The sequence below is a fragment of the Larus michahellis genome, chromosome 5 (assembly GCF_964199755.1).
Source record: "Larus michahellis chromosome 5, bLarMic1.1, whole genome shotgun sequence".
In the NCBI taxonomy this organism is placed as follows: Eukaryota; Metazoa; Chordata; class Aves; order Charadriiformes; family Laridae; genus Larus; species Larus michahellis.
Genome location: NC_133900.1, coordinates 82,079,484 through 82,101,994, shown reverse-complemented (window position 1 = coordinate 82,101,994; position 22,511 = coordinate 82,079,484). Strand labels below are relative to the sequence as shown.

The 22,511-nt window shown below is 42.0% G+C and overlaps 1 protein-coding gene across 24 annotated transcripts in view; it reads left to right on the top strand.

Annotated features, from left to right (window-relative positions):
- The window catches only part of TENM3 (teneurin transmembrane protein 3), a 486,507-nt gene that overhangs the window by 349,648 nt on the left and 114,348 nt on the right, over nt 1–22,511 (top strand). For all 24 annotated transcript variants that reach the window (XM_074588367.1, XM_074588383.1, XM_074588378.1 and 21 more), the window contains one exon: nt 7,837–8,075. In XM_074588367.1, the coding sequence (XP_074444468.1) occupies nt 7,837–8,075 (239 nt within the window). The remainder of the gene's footprint in view (nt 1–7,836; nt 8,076–22,511) is intronic.

The window sequence follows — 22,511 nt, the reverse complement described above, 5'->3', positions numbered from 1 at the left end:
TTGCATATGGATAATAGCTCTCCTCTCCTCCTTTCTTTCCCCCAAACTTTGATCATCATTTGATCTGATGTGATCTTGGAGCTTTTTCCAGGATTATGATAGTATTAATATTGGCTCTGAGGAAGCGGAAATTCACTTTTATCTCTTCCTAAGCAATTTTTTGTTTGCGATTCTGCACAGAAAATAAACTGAGACAAATTCGCAGCATAATGTAGTTTCTGTGCTGGCTTGGATTTATGTTAAATGCAGCCATATGGTTCTGTGGAAGTCAGTCATAAGCCTGCGCTAAGGGCAAACACCACCAGCTACAAGGTTTCATCTCAGAAGAATGTTAACAGAAGATGAAGACAGGCATAAAGCGCTCACGGAGAAACAAAAATCCAATTCCTTCTGGAGCCTACTGGGAAAGCTGATCTCATGCATCAGTGAACCAGAGTTCATATGAGACCTAGCCAGTAATTTCTGTTATCTTTTACGTCTTCCCTATAATGTCAGTCGGCGGAGATTAATCTTCTCTTTCCATCTGCTTCCTCAACCCAGTGCAAGGAATCAGATTTATTGATGTGATCTATCCATTAGTGAAGCAGGCGGAGCTCTCTAACGTCAAGTGGCAGGTGAGGGTCACGGTCTCACTCAGAGCGCCCAGTTCAATCCAGCATGAATGGGGTCTCTCAGCAGAAAGTGCGCACACCAGTCGGTAGATGCGGTGCAATGATTGATTGCCATCTCGGACCGCTGTTTTTACCACAGTTAATGGTTTTCTTCTGATTCTGACAGTTAATGTATCTGGTGGGGGTTTTGTAAACAAACAGAAAGCATGATAGCCCGTTCCCAGGAGGGAGAAATTCAGCTGGTTTGCATTAAGGAAAGTCAGGGAGGGAGAAATATAAAAACATAAATGAGAGAAGGTGAAGCAAAGTAAAATAGCTGCAGCTGGATATATCCATCCTCTCCTGAAGTGACTTCCTTAAGATCAATTGATTTCTTTGCATGGAAGCGGCAAATAAAATGCTAGGTCTTCACAGAGAGATAGGCACACACTATGTGTCAGTAATGACAGATTTGAGGTAGAGAATGAGAGCTCTCAAACCTCCAAAGTCTTTTCTGTCTGACTTTCCTCTGCCCCTTTGGGCCATCAGAGAAAGAAGAAAAAGCCACAGCTACCCTTATGTCTGTCTTCCTTACATTGGCCTCATGGTGCTGCCAAGCTGGTGCAGAAGGTGCCATTACACTTCTGAAAAGCCGAATTACTGATTGCTGCTGTCTCCTGATAGGTGCGTTTTGGGGCAAAACCTGGTATTTTATTTTTAGTTCAGGTGAGCAATTGTCACAGCTGTATTCATTACAAAACAGAATAATTACAGTTTTTATTCCCAGAAATTCAATAATGCTATTATATTAAACATCCAAACCAAGTCATTAGGAGTACTATCGAATTCTGAGCAGAGAAGTCATGTCTCCTGGAGCATTGGTCCTAGAAGTAAATATGTCACCAAAACATGAATTCACTAAAAATTACATTACTCTCAACCGGCAAAGTGGATTTGGTTTTTCCACCTCTTGAGTCTGAGGAGAATATGATTGATGTGTTCCTGTTTCTAGATGTCTAAGGTGTAGGTACCACTTCGTGCCTTGGAGGAATCCAGCGTAACGGATTGAGGACCTTAGCAGGATGGATAAGAACATTTACCTGGGCTTGCTTACAAATTTCTTCATTCATATAATGAAGTCCACAGATGCAACGTTCCTTAGAGGCAAACAGATAATTTTTAATAGAGTTAGATACTGGCAAATTTGGGTTGGTTTTGGGGGGAAAATTAACCGATGTTCCACACTAAAAATTGGTGTGCTCATTTCTTAAAGTCCTTAAGCTGTGATTACAGAAGGCAGGATGGCGTGGCCTTGGCTGGAAGAGTCAAGGAAAGTACAATCATCTCCTGAGCCAACAGTGGTCCCTTGTACTGTAATTACTACTATATCCAGGGGTTTTCGAAAATTGCAAGGAGAACAAATGAGTCAAATATAGCAGATTAGTGGACTTGCTACTTACATGAAAGAAATTTTGAGAGACTCATGGATATACTTATATTCCCATCCCTGGAGGGGTCCAAGGCCAGGCTGGACGGAGCTTGGAGCAACCTGGGCTGGTGGGAGGTGTCCCTGCCCAGGGCAGGGGGGTGGAACTAGATGGTCTTTAAGGTCCCCTCCACCCCAAACCATTCTATGATTCTATGATTTAGGGGCCTTTTGGTGCTTAAGGGTAAAAGCAACAAATGCAAAAACCGTTAGGGATAGCGTTCCTTTCCTCTTCCACCTCTCCTCAAGTCACTTTCTATTCTGTCATCTTCCAAATGTCAGTTTTGTTCTATTCTGCACCAAAACAACAGGTATCTGAAAACAGCATTCCTCAGCTCCACGGTTGCCTTTGTCTGACCCATAAAGAGCCTAAATTTTGCTTTTTTGCTTTAGGCAATTACTTTTTAATGCTTTTGTGTGTTTTACCCTAAAAATAAAGTGAATTAAGTAGTAATATTATAAAAGTTTTGTCTTTATGTACTGCGGGGCAAACAGTACATACTCATTATACAGGAACAAGGGAACAATCAGTTGAATTTAAATTGAAATTGATAGAAGAAAATACATTTTGACACGATGCATGTTTAGCCTACAGAACAAAATGCCACAAGACATCAGTGAGAGCGTGAGTTTTGGACTGTTTGGAGAAAGAGTGAGCTGTTAGTGAAGGAGTAATCTGGAAGGGGTTCATCCCCTCCCTTTGTACCAGCCGCTTTCAGGCAGGGAATTGTTCCTGGAGATCTGCCCTACCCCGGTAATTCCTGTTTCTCCTTATTTGGCTGCAGCGACACACAGATTTTGCACTTGTAAGTCTTCGCTATCAAACAAGATTATCCTCCTTCTCCACAGTTTTTGGAATGAACTAACTTGTTCAACCCCCATTGAACCCCCCCTTTTTATTTTATTGTTTTTGAATACAAAAATACACAAGATTCAAAGACTTGGGATGGAGTGAGGGATATAGGTTTTTTTAAGCACATACATTCTAAATACAGTTTTATTCCGGATCAATGGTATTGTAGCTCTTAAGGTGAGGAGTGTCATCGTTGTTGTATATGCATAAGGCCTAGCGATATTGACCTTTATTCTGTGACAGCAGCCATCATCTAAATAGTAACGTTGTACAAAATAACAGTAGCTGCCTTCAAATCTCGCTGGCAAGGTGATAAAATGTGATATATATTCTGATGTCCTTAAGAGAAATGCAACAGAATTTTAGCGGGCCTTATGGACAATTCCTTATTTGGTATAATTTTTTTTAAAGTCCTTTGGGACTTTTAATAACATTGTGACATATTTTCCATGGGATTCAGCGCTCTGTTGTTGTGGTTGTGCTGTATGAAAAACTTTAGAACAGAACTGAAATGCTGCCAAGAAAGATGTTGGAAATTATAAGACAGGCTCTTTCACATGTTTTCCAAGTATACGCAAAGCATTCTGTATATGATGCCCAAAACCAGAGAAATCACAGCTGCAGGTTGCAAGGAATTTTTCACAACGTGAAGCAGTTTCAGCAGAAGGTAAAAAAAAAGTCATGTATCCGGTGTAAAAATTATATTAGGAATGTTAAAATTATGCAATAATTCTACAGAAATGGAGGCCAATCTATTTAAAAGTGATGTGGAGTACTCCTTTTTGCTTGGTGAAGGTTTGTTTGAATAATATCGGCGCTTCTGGCAGTCTGGAGTTTAGGGACTTCCAGATGTGTGTGTGTACTGTTGGATTCACTGATGCAGAGTATCCGTCATCTTCTGAACTGGGGTCAAAAGTTTTCATCACAGACCCTTTTGTAAAGAAAGTTAGTCTAAATCACATTTCTCTTCCCGGGCACCTGGCTATCTTATATCAGAACTATTTGGGTTTACGGTCTGAGCCTTACTGCCCTGGAACGTTTTGATAATCCATCTCCATTTTTCTAAAGACACAGTTTTCAGTTAACTTAATCTTTCTGCCCAACGCGGGGTGGGGGTGGGGGTTATCACTTTTTTTTTTTTCCCCTCCTGCTTTCCTATTTACTGAATTTAGTAGAAGGTGCTTCAATTTTATTGCAGCATAGAGAGAGTCTTATTTGGTGTGAATCCTCCTGCAACTTGGGGAGGAAGAAAATCGCCGGCGTGTTGTCAGGTGCACACCAGCATTGGTGCTCGGAGGGTACCGAGCTCAATTAAAAGCCTGATTATTTTACTTTTATTCATGGGCTTCTGTTTTCCGAGCTGACATCTTTGAGGGTTTTGATGCTGTGTTTCGGTCTTATCTTTTAAAGATGGAAGCTTAAGCAAAATGCTCACCGTTTGTGAAATAAGAGGACTTCCCAGCTGGTTTTGCATCCAGGGATTAGTTTATGACAGAACTCTGTATTTTACAACCAGTCTGTAGTTCAGGTTTGTTAGGCACCGAATTCTTCCCCCTAAAATGTTAAGATTAGCTGCACTTTTTAATAGAAACGTACATTGAATACACAGACAGAAATATATATTGAATAAACGTAAAAATAGAAGATTGTTTGCTTTAAAAAGTGAATTGAATTATTTAATAAAACCAGTTAGCTTGTCTTGTAAAATATTAGCATGATTTGCTGGATTTTTGTACTCTAAAGCTTAATAAAATATTTAAAGTGCTGCTTACATGAAGATCTAGCAAGTTAGATGCTCAATTTTGAATGAAAGATACACCATTGCAGACGCTACAAGCTCCCTGTGAGATGAAACATGGTGTAATTGCCGGTAAGTCAGTGCCTGGTCAAGTCGCGCAAACAGTTTAGGCTTTAGAAATGAGCTGTTCGAGTTCCATGGTTTGCAAAGACAAGGTAGAGGCATAGATAGGTAATTAAAATCATTTGTGGACAGATTATATTTCAAGAGCGTAAGAAATCCGGCGTTATCTGGAGGTGGCCCGGATTTGTTGTCAGCTAGGGTATCCTCCCGAGCGTCTCTCGGGAGCGGTGTTTGGCACGGCTCAGGGGGGCGGACAAGATGGGCAAGTCTGATAGCGTTACACTTCAAATACCTCTCACTCCCAGTTAATGTCGCAGGAGAGGCTCTGACAACTTTGTTAGTAACTCCGCTCATTAGGAATAGAGAGATCCAAGTTTTCTTAACCCGGAGGAAGATGCCAGGCCGGGTTTTCTGCCATTGTTTTATTCTTCAGCCAGCCGATGCGGCTGCTCTGGCATCGAATTCCTGGGATAGGAGGCAAAGGAGGAATAGCTTCAGGTGTGGAGCCGTGCTGCCTGGCATTGCACACTGCTGGATTCACATCCAAAAATTACCATTTTCTTTCATTGCCTTCATGCCTGAGGTGGACTGTCAGAGCTGTGACAGCTCCCACCACCACAGATACGCGGCCATCTCCTGAGTTTATCTATGGGATTAGCTCCTCAAAGGCTTTGAGAGTGTGGATTACAGTCTCTAGTCGGCTGTGCTGTACCAAAGCCAGCGTCTCAGCTCTCACTTTCTTGGAGAAAAAAAATAAAAAAAGATCAGAGACTGACTGTTTTGTTGCATTGTTTTGTTAAAGCTTAGAGTATGTGGAGTTCCATTCAAGTGCTCGTATAATGCCAGTTTCCATTTTTAGTCTGTTGAGCCTACCAGCGAGAGCAGGAGGATGTGAAAATTGCAGGTTGGTGAGGCAGCTTCTTATTTTTAACATGGAAGCCGCTGTTTAGGAGGCGTATTATTATATCTACTGTATGGCTTTCCTTCAGTCCCCCAAAACAGTACACGTGGCACATGGAGAGGGAAAGAGCCACCTTCGCGTTTGGCATTTTCTTTGAGATCTGCGTAGATACTGTTTGTGAAATAGACCTGGGCACAGCAGTTGCCAGCTGTAGCCAGAAATGAAAGAGCAGTAAAGGTCAAGTGGATAAGACGCTTTATCAGGACTTAATGAATCTGCACGCTTCTGTGAGTCTGTAAAATCAAAGTGATGGTGTTGTAAGGTGTAAACCATTTTTTACATAGGGCTAGTTATTATTATTGTGGTGTTTGCTACATAGAAAATGTCACAACTTTTAATGAAGTACCTTCTTAGAGAGGATTTAAACCACAGGGGCTTTGGCTTTTGAAATCGTTGGTAATCCTCTGAGCTCAGAAGCCAGGAAAAATTGAGATGTGCTGTTGTGCATTGGTAGATCTAGTGCATATCCTTCTGTTGTTCCGGACGGCAAGTTTAATATTGTTCAAAATGAAGTAACCCGTGTAGCGTATTTCATGGGATCATGTTTGTAATGCAAATATTTTCAGGGAGAGGGCTTATGCCAAGATGTTATAGTACATCTGTTAACCTCCCGTAGCAAAAATCACCTGCAAATAACAAACCTTGTTTATCAACTGCTGGTATTTCTCTCAGGCTGCAGTGGGGCAAATTAATTTCGAGTGTCTCTGCAGTGCATTTCTGCCGAAGCCGCTATACCTGTATAGCTCGGGCCATTCCTGTGCAAGGCTCCAAGCGTGGAAGTCCCATGCGCTGAGAAGCAGAGGCCACAGGGCCACCTGGTGTAACCAGAGGGCTTTCCTCCCCACATGTGGCTCGTTTGGTGGTAGATCCTCTGGCCTGTAGCGTAGTGGTGGCAAGCGGTAGGCAAACCCAGCGTAGGCATGCCCTTGGCTTCAGGAGGCCCTGGGTATCAGCAATTCATGAGTGTCTCTTACCTATTAAAAAATGCAAACACCTCTCTAGTCCTGTTTACCTGTTCCTGCGCTTGGTAAGTTCAAAATTCCCCACCGTGTGTTTTCTTACCATTTTTAGCTGTAGCATATTCATTTTGCAGAGCCTAATTAGGTAAGGCCAAGCTACGGAGTTGCCAACGTAAATTGGTGGAAAAACCCCTGATGCAAAGATCTTTGTTTGGCTGAGGCTTTGTTGTTCGTAGAGTTGTATATGTGCGTCGGGAGAAAAACTCCAGGTAGTAGATGCCGTGCTTGGAGGCTCTTCCAAAATAATTATGCTTGCATGAACTAAAATTAAAGGATTCTACTTTAGGTAGACTGAGGGAATAACATTTCTTTCAGAAATTTTAATTGAACAAAATTAAGTTTACTGGTAACTGACAGAGTGTGTCTTAACTTTGGCTTTTCTTTTCATTTCTGTTGCTGGCTGTTCTTTTTGAGCACTGACTAAATATATTTCTTTAGAGTACTTCCCGGGTTGTAACTAGCTGCCGTATCCATAATCAGATCTTGTTATGGTAAGATTATGTGCGAGGAGATACGAATTAGTGAACTGAGCATTTAGGATGCAAAAAAAAAAAAAAAAAATTATTATCTTTTAACTGACTGATTTTGGCAAAGTTGCCAAAAGTTTACGTCTGAGAGATTGCTGGTTTCTTTGTGCTTAACCCAGGAAAGCTGCGATAAGTAGTGTGGGCTCTGGTCAGATTGCTCATTATTGACTTTTTAATGGAGTTCCCTGTAGTCTGTAGCGGAAGCCAACAAAAATAAACAGCAGCAGAAAGCCTGTCCCCACTTGTCAGATAAACTCTGAGAGACCTCCTCCCTACCATACCCTATTTTGGGTAGTTTTGTTTCCTGTCTGGATACCAGCGTATTACTAATGTTTGGGGGTGGGGTCAGTCTTTTCTTAAGGGGAAAAATGTCTTTTTTTATGTGCGCGTGTCGCAACAAGTATTGCTTGTGTGACCCTTTGTAGATTGGATGTTGTTAGCTATTTGAAAAACAGGCAACATTAAACAAAAGCGGTATGATTGCCTGTGCTCCGGCTTTATTTACTTTTATACTTTACCATACCCTCTTTCTTCCGCAGGCATTTCCTATTCAAAACAGGAACAGGGACCACACCGCTGTTCAGTACCGCAACGCCAGGGTACACAATGGCATCCGGCTCGGTTTATTCCCCTCCTACTCGGCCACTACCTAGGAACACTCTATCCAGAAGTGCTTTTAAATTCAAGAAGTCTTCGAAGTACTGTAGCTGGAAATGCACTGCACTCTGTGCTGTAGGAGTCTCAGTGCTGCTGGCAATACTGCTGTCCTACTTTATAGGTGAGTCCCATTTTTATAATTGTCACCATGAACAGGGACGTCTGGTGGGTTGTGTATGGACTTGTGACATGCTAACCTTTAACTAGCAAAGTTTTTGCTGACAATAAAACCCACAACAATGATTTAATGAAAAGTCCCAATTGTTTAGAGGAAATAGAAAATTTGAATGTTTTGCAGGCATTCTGCGGCATGATAGCGCGTGAATTAACTTCAAAGAAGTATTTGAACTGCAATTAAGCTATGTGGTGCCTAGTTCTTACAAAAGTATGTGTGAAATATAGGCTGTAAAAATTCCGTAATATGAATATAACTTGCAGCGTATCCAGGGAACTCTTTTCCTCTCATTTTGCATGGAATATCACTAATGCAGCATTTAGGAATGCTGACTGTCACTTATTTCATCATTACATACACGTATGTTTGTGTATAGAGCTAAAGCAAAAGTCTAATACAGACTTTTGACTGCAAGATAGGGAAAATAATTGTCCAAAAGGACAACATGCGGAGAAGATGGCGAGATCTTCCTCTCTTGTGGGTTGTTTGTTTTTAATTATTCTCTCTTTTCCTCTATTTGTTTGTTAAATTCTGTTTCCTGATTTTTATTTTTGAGGATTTCCTTTACTACTTCATCTCTTTAATAATTTAATTTCATAAGTGTTTCCTATAAATATTCTATAATTTGAGTTTTAGGCAGTTAATGGGGACAGTGCTTGTCTGTGAGGAAAATGTCATTGACTTTAATAAGGGAACGGAACAGGCTCTTTTTATGCTTGTAACTTCTGTGGTTTTGTCCAGATTACAGAATTTTTCACTTCTGAATCCATAAATGGTCTTCAAAGACTTTCTTTTAACTGATTTGCTAGTTAGAAGTTTAAGTCACCACAGTTATGGGAATATAAGTGTAGGGGTCTGGGTTTTGGTGTTCGTTGCACTCAGATTCAGAGTCCTAAGAAGTCAAGGGAAGAAAATACAAAGAGGAGAGTCAATCTCTCCTTCCCTCCTTCTTTCTAAAATCAGTGTAAATTAATAATGAAGCCTAGAAGGCCCTATGATCCTTAAATCTTCATTGCCTTTGTTGAAACAGACTTGCTACATTTCAATCCAAGGCACGGCGTAAGCTGCGTAAAGCCTTTGAAGTAGTTCTTACTGGGCTGAAGCTCCCGCGAACAATGCAAGAAACTGGGTTGCTGAGTAGCTGGAGAAATTCCTCAGCCCCGGCAAAGCAGAGCCCCCCGAGCCCCCGCACCAGCTGCCAGCCCCGGCCAGCAAAAGACAACGATGCAAATGTGGGGCTGGCTGCTGCTGGCCTGCCCCTTTCCGTCACTGGATTTGGGGTTATGTTGTGGGAGTGTGGGCAGGAATACAGAGGTGTGATTTAGAGTTAAGTTTTGACACTACATCTTTTTTAAAGTGGGATTGAAATAATCCCATTTATAAAACACATGGATTGCGCTCGGTCTCCATAATGTTGCCTCATAAGTCATCCGAAGCAAACATCTGCTACTAAATAAATACATGAATACGAAAGAAGGAATTTGGTGTGAAGTATCACTGTCAAGAGCTGGGAAAAACAGCCGTACAGATAGTAAAATATTGAAGACCTGATTCTGAGCTGAGCTCTACACTTTGCTAGCCCCAAAGAGCCCGATTACTCATGAATCTGAGGGGCAGAAGAAGATAGCTGTACCGGCTTATTTCTCCCACAGGCACATTAAGAAATATAAGCATGTCTAATGCGCCGCTATTCCTGTATTCGGGAAAAAGAGCCGAGCTTTCAAATGAGTGAGAGCTTTCAGCTCCATACATCATTTATTCAGATACCCTGTAAAAAACCCAAATATAGCTGGACGACATTTCGTGGGCGCACGCCAGCTCACATCCTCGCTGAAACAAACAGTGCACAAGGGCCTTCCTCTGCCCATAGTCAATAGGGAGCTCTTTGCCTGCTGGTGATATTACACATATTTCAGCTAACTCAGCAATCTAAATGTAAAATCCAGCACTCAGGGAGGCTCTCTAGAGAACTTTGGGTCCATAAAACCATGAATGGATTACACTCATTCATATATGTGGTTTTCCCATCTCTACAGATGTCATATCAGAAATCTGCTCCATTTAATAGGCCATCCAAGTATAAATCGGTGGAAATCATTAATGTAAGATGGACGTGATACTTTATCTTGGTTACCCGTTTCATAGCAGAGGTGTGAAAGGGAAATGACTGAGTAGGACGTTGGTCTTAACATAGAAAGATGGGAAGGACTGCAGTGTTGTGTGACCTCTAGCATCCCGAGACGTGCCTCTAACACGGTGGTCTGGCTTGGCTGCTGAGGTTTGCAGCAGGTGAGGTGGCGTGTCACATTTGTAAAGCCTGTTTGAGACATGTTTTGAACTTCACAGAGAGACATTGCCACAAGCGTGAAAATGCTACAGCCCTTGCTGCAAAATATGCCAGTACACGTCAATGAGGAGCATCGTGTGGCTGGTGTCCACTGTGTGACTGCGGCAGCTGCAGACTGAAGAGCTAACAGGACCTCTCGCCCAGTGAATGGTGGTGTAACCAGGCCCTTCTCAGAAAGACATGTCATGCCCAGGCTTATTTTAGTTGCAGTGGATATGGGTGTATTGCGTTTGGGTGGCGAGGTTTTGGTAGCAGGGAAGCAACAGGGGTGGCTTCTGTGAGAAGCTGCCAGAAGCTTCCCCTGTGTCCGATAAAGTCAATGCCAGCCAGCTCCAAGATGGACCTGCCGCTGGCCAAGGCCAAGCTCATCAGTGACGGTGGTAGCACCTCCGGGATAACATAATTTAGAAGGGAAGAAAAAGTTGCTGTGCAAGAGCAACTGCAGCTGGAGAGAGGAGTGAGAATATGTGAGGGGAACAACTTGGTAGACCCTGACATCAGTGAAGAAGGAGGAGGAGGAGGAGGAGGAGAAGGAGGTGGAGGTGCTCCGGGTGCCAGAGCAGAGATTCCCCTGCAGCCCATGGTGAAGACCATGGTGAGGCAGGTCGTCCCCCTGCAGCCCATGGAGGTCCGTGGTAGAGCAGAGATCCACCTGCAGCCCATTGAGGTTAATGGTGGAGCAGAGACCCACTTGTAGCCTGTGAAGGACTCTGTGCCAGAGCAGATGGATGCCTGAAGGAGGCTATGACCCCGTGGGAAGCCTGCACTGGAGCAGGCTCCTGGCAGGACTTGTGACCCCGTGGAAGGGACCCATGCCGGAGCAGTTTGTGAAGAACATTGGAGAAGTTCGTGGAGGACTGTCTCCCGTGGGAGGGACCCCATGCTGGAGCAGGGGAAGAGTGTGAGGAGCAAGGAGCGGCAGAGACAAGGTGTGACGAATTGACCACAGCCTCCATTCCCCACCCCCTGCACTGCTTGCAGGGAGGAAGTAGAGAAATGAAGAGTGAAGTTGAGCCCGGGAAGACGGGAGCGATGAGTGGAAGGTGTTTTTAAGATTTGAGTTTATTTCTTGTTACGCTACTCTGATTTGATTGTCAATAGATTAAATTAATTTCCCCAAGTCAAGTCTGTTTTGCCCGTGACAGTAATGGGCGAGTGACCTCCCTGATGTTATCTCAGTCCACGAGCCTTTCGTTATGTTTTCTCTCCCCTGCCCAGCTGAGGAGGGGCGTGGTAGAGCGGCTTTGGTGGGCACCGGGCATCCAGCCAAGGTCAACCCACCACAATGGGGTAGAGAAAGTGACTTCAGATCCTGCTGCCGCTGCTCAGGCAACATAAGGCAGAAGAGACAGTTTGCTAGACTTCATGTCTGCCTTTGCAGAACTGCTCAGGCAATGACTGCTCCGACAATTAGCCCAGCCAGGGGAAGGAGCTGCATCGAGAGTCTGGTCTGTCTTGCACTTCTTCCATCACTCTGACGGGAAAGACTCCTACATTTACAAAGTCTGCAAAGAGGAGGTGAGAGCAGAGGATGTCAGCGTGGCGAGAGACCAGAGCAAGCGCTGCCTTGTGAGGCCACTTATTGCAGTCCTGGGGGTCACAAGGAATTGAAAATGTAATTTCAGTCTAAAGGGAAGAAAGTCTCACTTCCAGCCTCCCCACGGATTCTTGTGTCCCGGCCCTCGTGGTCTCTCTCAACCATTTTGAAATGTGCAAAATGTTTAAGTTTACCATTCTTGTCAATGAATGAGACCTGCTAAGTTTTAGAGAAAATAGGAGTGAGTGGTGGAAAATGTTGGTCCTGTGTTTAGATGCTTCGTCTGCTGTTAAATGGTTGAGAAACAAGGAATTAAGCAACAGAAACCTGCAGGTGCTGAACCAAAAGATAGTGCAGCAACATAAAAAAGAGTGGAATTAAAAAAGTTTGGAGTGAAGGATTCAAAGAAAAGCTCCCTGAAATAATGGGTTAAAAAGATAAAAGAATATAAACTGCCTCATTTGGGGATCAGGATTACACTGACATTTCTTCAAGCTGCTCATTTGCTTAACTGCTGTCCATAATCAGATTTGCAACCAAGGAAGAAAACGACCTATTTTTTTTTCTAACGTGAACATTTTAGAATCTTTTTCCCTGTTTGGAAGGCTAGGAAGAGCAGTGTTAATCCTAAACCATGAAAGTGTAAGAAATATGAAGTTGCCTTAGTTTGACCTCTTTCTATCCACACATTAGGAGTTTTACCCAAACCTTGTAGAGGGGGTGTGTGAGTGCCAGAAGTAGAGTCCGGCTTTACAACGTGCAAGACAAACCAGAGCTTTGTCCCTGGTCTCCCCATGGCGTAGTGCCTCAGCGTCCAGCGTTTGCAGTGAACGAGTGAAGGGAAAGTTTTGTAGACCACCTCCTAGGTCAAACATGGGCATCAAATCCCAGTTTTGTGTGTGTGACCTCCATCCTTCAGTTCTACCTTTTGGGATCTTCTCTGTCCGCTCTTGGTTGTGTTGAGGGGAGGAGCCTGTTGTTCTTGGGAGTGTTGTTTTTGTTCTAACAGAAAAATCCTCTGTGCAATTGGAGAGAACTCCAGCAGTCAGGAGGAGCTGTTTGCCGTATGTTGTTGCATAGCACAGACTCTGGCCAGCTAGATATTAACAGATTGATTGGTGCTGTGCTAATTATAGGAGCCCCACTCTGTGAGGACAGGCTGAGAGAGCTGGGGGGGTTCAGCCTGGAGAAGAGAAGGCTCCGGGGAGACCTTAGAGCCCCTTCCAGTCCCTAAAGGGGCTCCAGGAGAGATGGGGAGGGACTCTGGATCAGGGAGGGGAGCCATAGGACGAGGGCTAACGGTTTCAAACTGGAAGAGGGGAGATTTAGATGAGATTTGAGGAAGAAATTCTTTGCTGTGAGGGTGGTGAGCCCCTGGCCCAGGTTGCCCAGAGAAGCTGTGGCTGCCCCATCCCTGGAGGGGTTCAAGGCCAGGCTGGACGGGGCTTGGAGCAACCTGGGCTGGTGGGAGGTGTCCCTGCCCAGGGCAGGGGGTTGGAACTGGGTAATCTTTAAGATCCCTTCCAACTCTAACCATCTGTGATTTCTTCTTTGGTGTGGTTCAATAACTGGATTAAATTACTGAGAATTAGGGGCGATCAGGGCTCCTCTTTCTTCCCCAAGGGATTGCTTTGGCAATTGATTCTCCGTTGCCAATGGCACTATGTTGACATTGTCTAAGTCAATACAAGCAGTTAGTGCCATTTTCACTGCGCGTGGAACCGAAGAGATGAGCAGTTTTCCTCAGGCAGTGCTGGAGTCACACACCACCAGACTCAGGCAGCTAAGCTTGAAGAGCTGCGCGCTGAAAGACCACATGCATCTGTCGTGAATGTTGTCTTACATCTACTAAATGGGTTTCTATTAATATAAAACATTCTTTGCATACGCAGTGAGACCTGACGTATTTAGTCAGGCCTCTGCTGTCCCGACTTCTCAAAAATCTGCCGCACTTCCAAGTCTGTTGAGCATTTTACCCTCTGTGTACCTTGGGCTGATCATTTGGTTAGCCTTAGCTCTGCAGCCAGTGGTCAGGACAAGAACATACACCAGGCAGCTATTCTTTGTGATAAAGCAAATATTTAAATATCAGCGATAACAGAAGGACATCTCTTCTGTAGCGGGGGGGGGGAAGGAAAAGGAATTTTATTTAATAAGAAGGCCACAGGACTATTTTTATCACTACTGCTTGCTGTGAACAGTTAAACAAATCCATTTTGGACAGAAAAGAAAGCTAACATTTAGACTTAACAACTGAAAAATCTTCTGTGAAAACCTATATTGTAGTTTATATTTCCTTCTGCAAGAAACAGTGGAAAAACTGCTGTTCTGCTGTGACACGGAGATGACCATACAGTCATCACGCAAATTGCAAATGAAATGTGAATGGAAAAGAGATAGCAGACTTGAAAGCCGTGTTTGATAATTACAGATAATTCATATTTTCCACATTTGTATAAAAATAGATACATTGTGCTTATTCTGTGGTTATTATATTGTGCATTCATGCTTTTTGTCCATCAGAATATGTTACTGTTTTATCATCATCTCAAGATATTTAAAGTAAGCTGAAAATTTATATGCTAATAGATTTCCCATGATGGACAACTGTCCTCAGAGTTGTCTCAAAAACTTACTGAGAATAAAACAGAGCAACTTAAGACAGGAGGTTTTAAGGTAGAAAGAGAAGAAGGAGGTGGCCAGAAAAAATAGCAAATAAGTTTCATCATTGGAGGAGACTGACGTAGAAGGATGCGGGGTGTGAAAACTATAGCTGAGGGTCAATTAACTATCCTGCAGGTGGGTTTTAAATAATCCTTAAAAACTAGGAAATTGTCTGTTTCTGCAGACTGAGGTTAACTTTCCATGGCTCCAGCGCTGTTCCTGAGTTTGTTGTCCATGGTTCTCCCGTATTGCTCAGGATTTAGTGTGACAGCTGCTGGCATTCACATGGATTCCCAGATTGTGGAGCACCAGATGCCTTTTCTGTTGGGCTCAGTGGCAGAAGTCAGAGTAGAGCAGAACCACCCTCCCCAAAACTAATGGACTTACAACCGTGACAGTTATAGAACTGAATTTTTGTGACTAAAGCAGTGACTAAATATACCTGTAATCAAAAGGAATCTATTTTACTTTATCAATAAACAACAATATAATATTTCTTTTTGATTGCAATGCCAAGTTAACATTATTCTGCTGTTTGTAAAGCTCAATTACTGCCAGGAATGAGGAAAACAACTTAATAATGCCATTTAAATGGAATTTTTATTACAATACCCAGCATAGGTATTGTAATTAACAGGCATGAGGGAGAATATAGTTTAGTTGCCATTAATCACCTTTACTTTCATTATGTGTTTATAGAAACTGTTTTTCTCTTTGACCTGCATTTAATTTTGAGTCTTGTAATGCTACTGTCGCTGAGGGTTTCACCAAGAACTTTTGGTTTTCCGCATTCTCTCCCCATTTCTGTCTGCTTCCCTAGGCTGTGCTGGGACCTTTGCTGTAAGCGGAGCTTCACTGAGCTGTGGGGCTTGGAAATATGCTCCCTGTCTGCAGATACGGGGCGGATTTTTACAGTTTGCCAGGTTTATGCTCTAACCCCATTTCTCTTTCCATCAAATTAGAGGCATTGAGGTAGACTAATACATTTACAGATACGATTCTTAAAAAAATTATAATAATCAGGAGTATTTTGCCTTTCCTCTTGGCATGTTGGCATCATTTCAAGAAAGGGCTCCGAGATTTTTTGGTTTACCAAATCCACATATAAAAACGTATTCAAAGTACCATCCAAAAATCCACAGCAGGGAAACTTCTGTCAACCTTTCTGAGAAAGCATACCATGGCTTCGTAATGCTGTCTGCTTGCACCAGGCCCTTGAGAGAACCACACCAATGTCTCGTGTTCTTCCTCGCCATGTGCCTGTGTCTGGAGCTGTGAAGGCCGCCAGTGTCTGCAACACTATGGGAAGCCCATCCCTCCATGCAAAGTCGTAGGCAACTTGTCATTTTGACAATCCATGGGACTTTTAGGGCAGGTGACGTGTGTCTCTGGTGTGTTTGGAGGCAGCAGCAGTGTTCCCTGTCCTCCTTTCTTTTCCCATATGGAAGGTTTCTGGTACCAGTTCAGGCTTGGTGGGAGTTGGAAGTGGCAGCCTCTCAAAGTACCAGGCTGCGGATTAGGTACATGCTGATGTCTTGCTTCTATCCAGAATGGATGTTTCCAGGTCTCACTCAGCTCCAGATGTCACGGGCAGCCAGAAGCTGGCTGGCTCGGCTGGCTCTGCGTCCCCCGCCTGCCTGGCTCTGCTCTGCGCCTGACAAAATCCACTTGCCTCTTGTTTTAGCCATCGGTGCCACACGTCGTTGTGCTCTGACAGGAGAGCGGGTATGAGGTCTAAGTACAAGGCAGGACCAGAGGGTGCGTAGCCTCTTCCACATGTGGTCACGCACCCAGTGAATGCAGGACAGACCAGTTATTTCGCAGGTAGAAAACACCCCCTGGAATTTCTAAAGGATTTTATCATCCTGAGTGGGCCTTAGGAAAGTCCTTGAAGTCTGAAGTACCAATGTCCTAGTTTCACTTCAGTACTTCATAGTCTTTAAAAACAGAACTATAAAAGCGGGATAATTGGTATTTGTAGGCCGTGCCTTGCTAACGTCGGTTCAGGCAGCTCCGTTCAGTCATTTCTGACACGTGCTCTGTAAGTGGCAGTATCCAGGTACACAGGTGACTGGCCACACTGCTTTTACGCTTTAACGTGAAGCTTAATATTACAGCCGGTACCTCCATGACTTTCTGCATTGCAGAGATTTTCAACTATGTCTAACATGAGATAAATTTCTTTTCTTTGGTATCCCCTAGGTATGGCTTTTACATATCTGTATGAGTTTCGTGTAATGTTTACAGCATTGCTGAGGAGCTCATTGTGCTCCCTTACAGTGGAAAGGTTTTGTAAACAATAATGTAATTTCTTATGTTTACCACATCCTTTCTTTCAAAACGGTGAGACAGAGAGAGGATGGCTAGTCAGAAGGTGAGGTTGTTATGCTTCACCACCTTATTGGGGGGCTGAATTGGGCTGAAAATATTTTTAACATCTCTCATTGAAATAGTACAAAATCGAAACATGTTGAACATCTATGTCTTGAAGCATGAACATTTAAATAGGCTTTATTGGCTCTTTTAAGAATACCATTATGGATAATGCCTTTGGTTGATGTTTTTTAAGCAAAGATTCTGTTACTGTGGTTCAGACTAGGTGCAAAGCATAATATAATATTTACTATTTCAGGAGTGCACTATTAGTACTTGATTGGTGTTGGGGATGTCACATGCTATTCTTGTTAGCGGCCCTGAGAGTAAAACGTTCATTGAGAAAGATAATCCTCACACAGAAGGATGTAGGAACATGTAATTGGCAGTCAGGAGGTTAAAAGAGACTTGACAAGATTTCAAGGGATTAAAAAAGTTAATCCGTCAAGGAGCATACCCACCTCTGCTCCGAAAAAGGTTTGTATTCTAATTAAGATTTATCACAAGGTTTTTGGCAATGGTCCTGTCACCCTTCCATTTTTGCCCAGTGGAGCAAATTGAAGCTCAGTAATCCTGGCAATGTAAGAGGTGGAGTAATAAACTGCACGATGTCATTGTCCCACACCGTGTCCTTCTGCCATCGTATTGTGGTGCAATATGATGGGTTTTCAAAACCTGGATGGTGTTTTCAGGAATACTGAAATCTCTTGCAAGCACGTTAGGTAGAGATGTGGGTGCTTGTTCACTCCTCCGGGCGGACCCCCAATCTCATGAGAAATTAAGTTAAATTACACCAACTACTTCTTGTGGATAAATAGCAAGCTTAGAGTAATTTAGAGCTGTAGTTCCTATTTTATCAATGGAGGTAAATGTGTAGTATGTAAGCATATGTAATACTTCAAATATATGCTTACCTTTAAGGGATTTTGCAAGGCAGAGATGAAATCACTCAGGTGATTACTCACGTTGTTGTGGGCATGGGATTACAGTCTTCTCTTCTTTGCTAGTAATTCCCATTCATTTCTAACTTAGGTCTGTGAAGAAAGAAGCCAGCCCTTAGAGACGTGCTATCTGCTGTCATACGTGAATTATAATACATGTATTAAAACTGGTAGTTTTCTGTATAAATCGCCTCTTTTATAAATCGCCGCTTTTCTGTAAATTGCCATCTTTTCTATGAAGAGAAGTGCTTGGTCTCTTTTTGAATGCTTTAAAAAATTCATGCTGTTAAAATGGTCTGATTTAGATGAGATTTCGGTTAACCTCTCCATACACAAGCACTTCAGAGTAAAAAGGTCAAGTCCATGTGTCCAGACTTGCTGTGAGCAATATCATTTGATGTTACATTTATGACTGAGATGGCAAGAACACATGGGTTGTATACGTGTAATTACCCCACTGTAGTCGTTAATTATAGAAGAAAGTCAGGTGTCCTCTGAAGGAGACAGGAATCCTTAATTATGAGATCCTTCATTTTCACGTTGATGCCATTTCCGACAACGTCATTCACAAACAAACAAAAAAGAAGCTCTCTTAGGAATCATCACCTATAACAGCATTTGTAGTTTTGTAATCCAGGAAAAACAAATGTGCTACAGCTGTTTAGATGATGTGGATGTTTGTCTCTGGAATGCTTAATTTTCCTCAATAATACAAGGATTAAACAAAACCAGAGTGATTTTGTCAACATTTGATGACATAGGATCACACAACAGCATCTCTTTTGATAACGTTATAGAAGGAGTAATATGAGGGAGGGATTAGGTATTGTAAATGAGTATCAGTCATTTGAAAAATTAGCTAGCTCCACAAACCTTTAAGTAAAGAAACAGACATGTTTCCTTTGTTTTTTATTGGAAAAATACTTCTTCTAAGTTACTATTGCTATGGTAAAGGAAGAGTAGTATTTTTATTGCGGTAATACTCTTTGAAAACTCTAAAACAACAGCCATCTGCATAGAGTTAACACCCTTTGCTAACCACTGATTTATATGAGTTTCACAAAGTGTAACACAATAACTGGGTGCAATAAATTTATCTTCACTTGTGAAAGCTCCAGACTCATCTCTTGTTTATCTTCTCTTTCATCTTTGAAATGCCAAGTTTCACACCCATTTTTACGGAGGCATTTTTGTGGGACAGTGGGTCCTCATTTGACTCGCTCCAAATCTTTTCACGCTGCCAAGGAATAGTTCTTCGTCTTCAACATATTTGCCAGGTTTTGGTCCCCAGCAGCTTCTTTTCTGTCTCTCTCCTGTTAGTAACCTCAAGTAGAGGTAATGATGTGTAGGTGTCCACGTGTTTGAAAAGGAGAGGTACAATCCTTCTCGTTATTTCAATTCAGCCGGAGACAAAAGTCGAGGGTAATTTTAAAACACATCCTTGTTATCGATCCAATATCTAGTAGTTGGTTTTCTCCATCAATTTTATAAGTGACTGCTACTTTGGAGCTAAGACTGCCTATTTGTAGTATCACCTGGAAGATTTTATAGTTCAGTGTCGTGGCTGATTTTATTTGGCGGGGGGGGAGGGAATCAATGTGAAAGTGTAATCTTAACTTGTTTTTGCCAAGGCTTACGTAGTTCTTAAAAAAATACCAAGTGGCTTATCAAGCAGCAAATCACTGGCCGTACAAACAATTAACAGTAAGGTTGTGTTCCTTTCATAAATCATATATGATAAATTATTTGTTGTTTGCTTTTTGTTGGTAGTCTTTTTCATGCACCTACGGTATATCTTAGCTCACAGGAGTAGTTCCATAAAAGCCACATCTCACTGTAGTGAGGCCTCTCTAGAGGAACGTGGTGTGTTGTTCCAACGCACATAAAACACATTAATGACTATATAATAAAGGATGTGCCGTCTGGTAGCCAGTCCCTCCTGTCTGTCTGTGGCCCAGGCACAGTCGTGATTCCTGTGGTGTGGTGAGGAGCTCATGTCCCCGAGCTAAAATGGAGAGTGGTGGAGAGGTCTCGGTGTGGGGATGACCGCGATCACTGTCCTGACTTAAACCTTGGGGTTTTGAACCAAGGATTTGCACAAGATTGTTTGCTTGTGCTGATATGTGATGGCTTACAAGTTTATACTGGAGGTGTTGAGGTAAGGTAGAGTTGTGTAAAAAGGCCTCTTTGACCGTGAACTCAGTGTGTCCATTCTGTTTTTAAATACGGATTTAAGTGGTAATTCCGTGGTCTCACAAGTTGATCTGCATGTAGTGGTTGGTTTATACATCTACATAATTGCACAGTTCAGGCAGGTGAGTGGTAATTATCATGGATAGATCTAAATCACCTTGTAAAGAGGTTATGGGTTGTTTTGGTTTGGCCTCAATCACATACCTTTGATCTACAAGTGGACCGCTCTAATTGTGGTATCATGAAGCCTAACAAACAGCAAAGGATTAGAAAACCTATATATTGACTTGCACGTTCAATCAACTTGCATGTGATCTCAGCAGGAAATTCAAAACAAAAGCTAATTTATGGAAAAATATGTAGTTCTAATCACAGTTTAGCTCCGTGGGGTTCCAAATAACACACTACAATCTCTACATGCAGATGCTTTCATCTTACATTCCAGATTTGGTGACATTCCAAAAGTTCTTATCAAAACTTATTATCATCTTTTATTAAAGCTTATTACATTTCTCCTTATTGCATGTTTGCTGTAATATTCTGTCATTCTTAATATGGAATAAAAAAGCTTTGATCTTTTTTAGCCAGTCATGAGATGGAAATACGCAACACAAGTATTTCACTATATACTATAAAATCCCAGCTCGGTGTGTCCTTTGAACATCACATTAATTGGCCCCTGTTTCTTTTTCCTTTGGTTCTCAAATCTTTTCATCAGACCGCACTTCTTTATGCCATCAACATGCAAATAGGTTATTCATGATCATATAGTGCCGTTTCATTATTATTATATCCCTCGAGAGACTTGTGGGGTTTTGTTGGCTTTAGGTTTTGGGGAGTTTTTGGTAATAAATAAGGCTTTTGAACTATAAAAAGGGTTGGACCCACTGATGCTTTTGCCTAAGAAAGATGTTTCCGATGAATTTTGAGACATTACATCGGCATGGCTTTTCTTAACACTTCTGTTTTATGAAGGCTGCGATCTGAAGGATGTTGCCCTGAGCAAGATTTCTGTTGGAGTTGTGGAAAACAACTAAAATAGATAAGCACAAACCTGAGCCTCAGCTGTTTTCCAGAAAGCAAGTTTAAGGGAGGAAAGGGAAGGAGTTAAAGATCAAGAAGGAAGAGAGTAAAGAAATGCCTGAAGGAATAGAGAGAAGTAATTATCCTGCAGTCTTAACCCAGTCTTGAAAAGCGTAAATCAGGGGAATTTTTTTTTTCTCCCCCACAGTACTTGACAACAAAATCATTGATTATGACTTTATTAGATAGAAACCCAAAATTTATGGAATGTTTTTCATGCCTCGCATGAACTAAGAGAGACAAAACAACCCTCGTCTCAAAGGAGTCAGCAATCTAATATGCGCTTCCCCATCATTTCTGTACCTGTAACGATTTTTCACCATCTCGTTAAACATGAACAGCATTATCTGAAAAAAATAAACTATGTTCAGGAGAAAGCCCAGGATGATACTAAAGACTGTTTAGGTAATACTGAAGAGTATTTCATGATGGGGAATGTTGGATGATCATCAGACTAAATGGAGAAATCTGAAACAAGACATAACCGATAGCTCTTATTTAAATAAAGGGCTACTGAATAACGATCTTTGTTTCTGTTTTAAGAAATCGGGATTCTCCCTTAAGCTTTGAATGTGCCTCACATAATGCTGTTGACAGAATTAGACCAATGTTATATAAAAGTCGCTGGCTTGACAACGAAAATGAGACGTCTTCCCATACAACTTTTCAGAGGAATAAACGTTCCATTTTTGGTTGAAAGTAGTAAAAATAGTCACACCGAGACTACCGCGCTTCTTTCTTAACAGTTCAAATGCAACAACGCTTTAAAATAGCATATAATCATCTTTGATTAGTGGTCAAAGAAAGTAAGTTTATCCATAGCAGATAGCTAGTAGATAGACATCTTTGGTGCTATATTTTTTCTAGGCATTTTTTGGGGATGTGTTTTGCAGTGTCTTTGTTGCAAGGTTCCAGAAGAAAATGAGGACTAGAGTATAAAGGTTGGATTTCCTTGCAGGTTGAAACAGTAAAATCAATGGACCCATTCAGCAGTTCAGGATAAAAGGAAAAAGACTACACTTTTTCAGTTACTATATTGATCTTGATAGGTATCGCTAAGTTTTTCATATAATGCAGTACTGAAATGTTTTACATTCAGAATATAGGTACAGAAACTTTTATATGATGCTCCTGGTGGGTAACCTTTTGAAGATGCTCAAAAGCATGTACTTTTAAGTTATTTTAAATTTAGAAATAACAGGGGCGTTGCTGATTTGAGAAAAACAGTAATAAATAAAGAACTT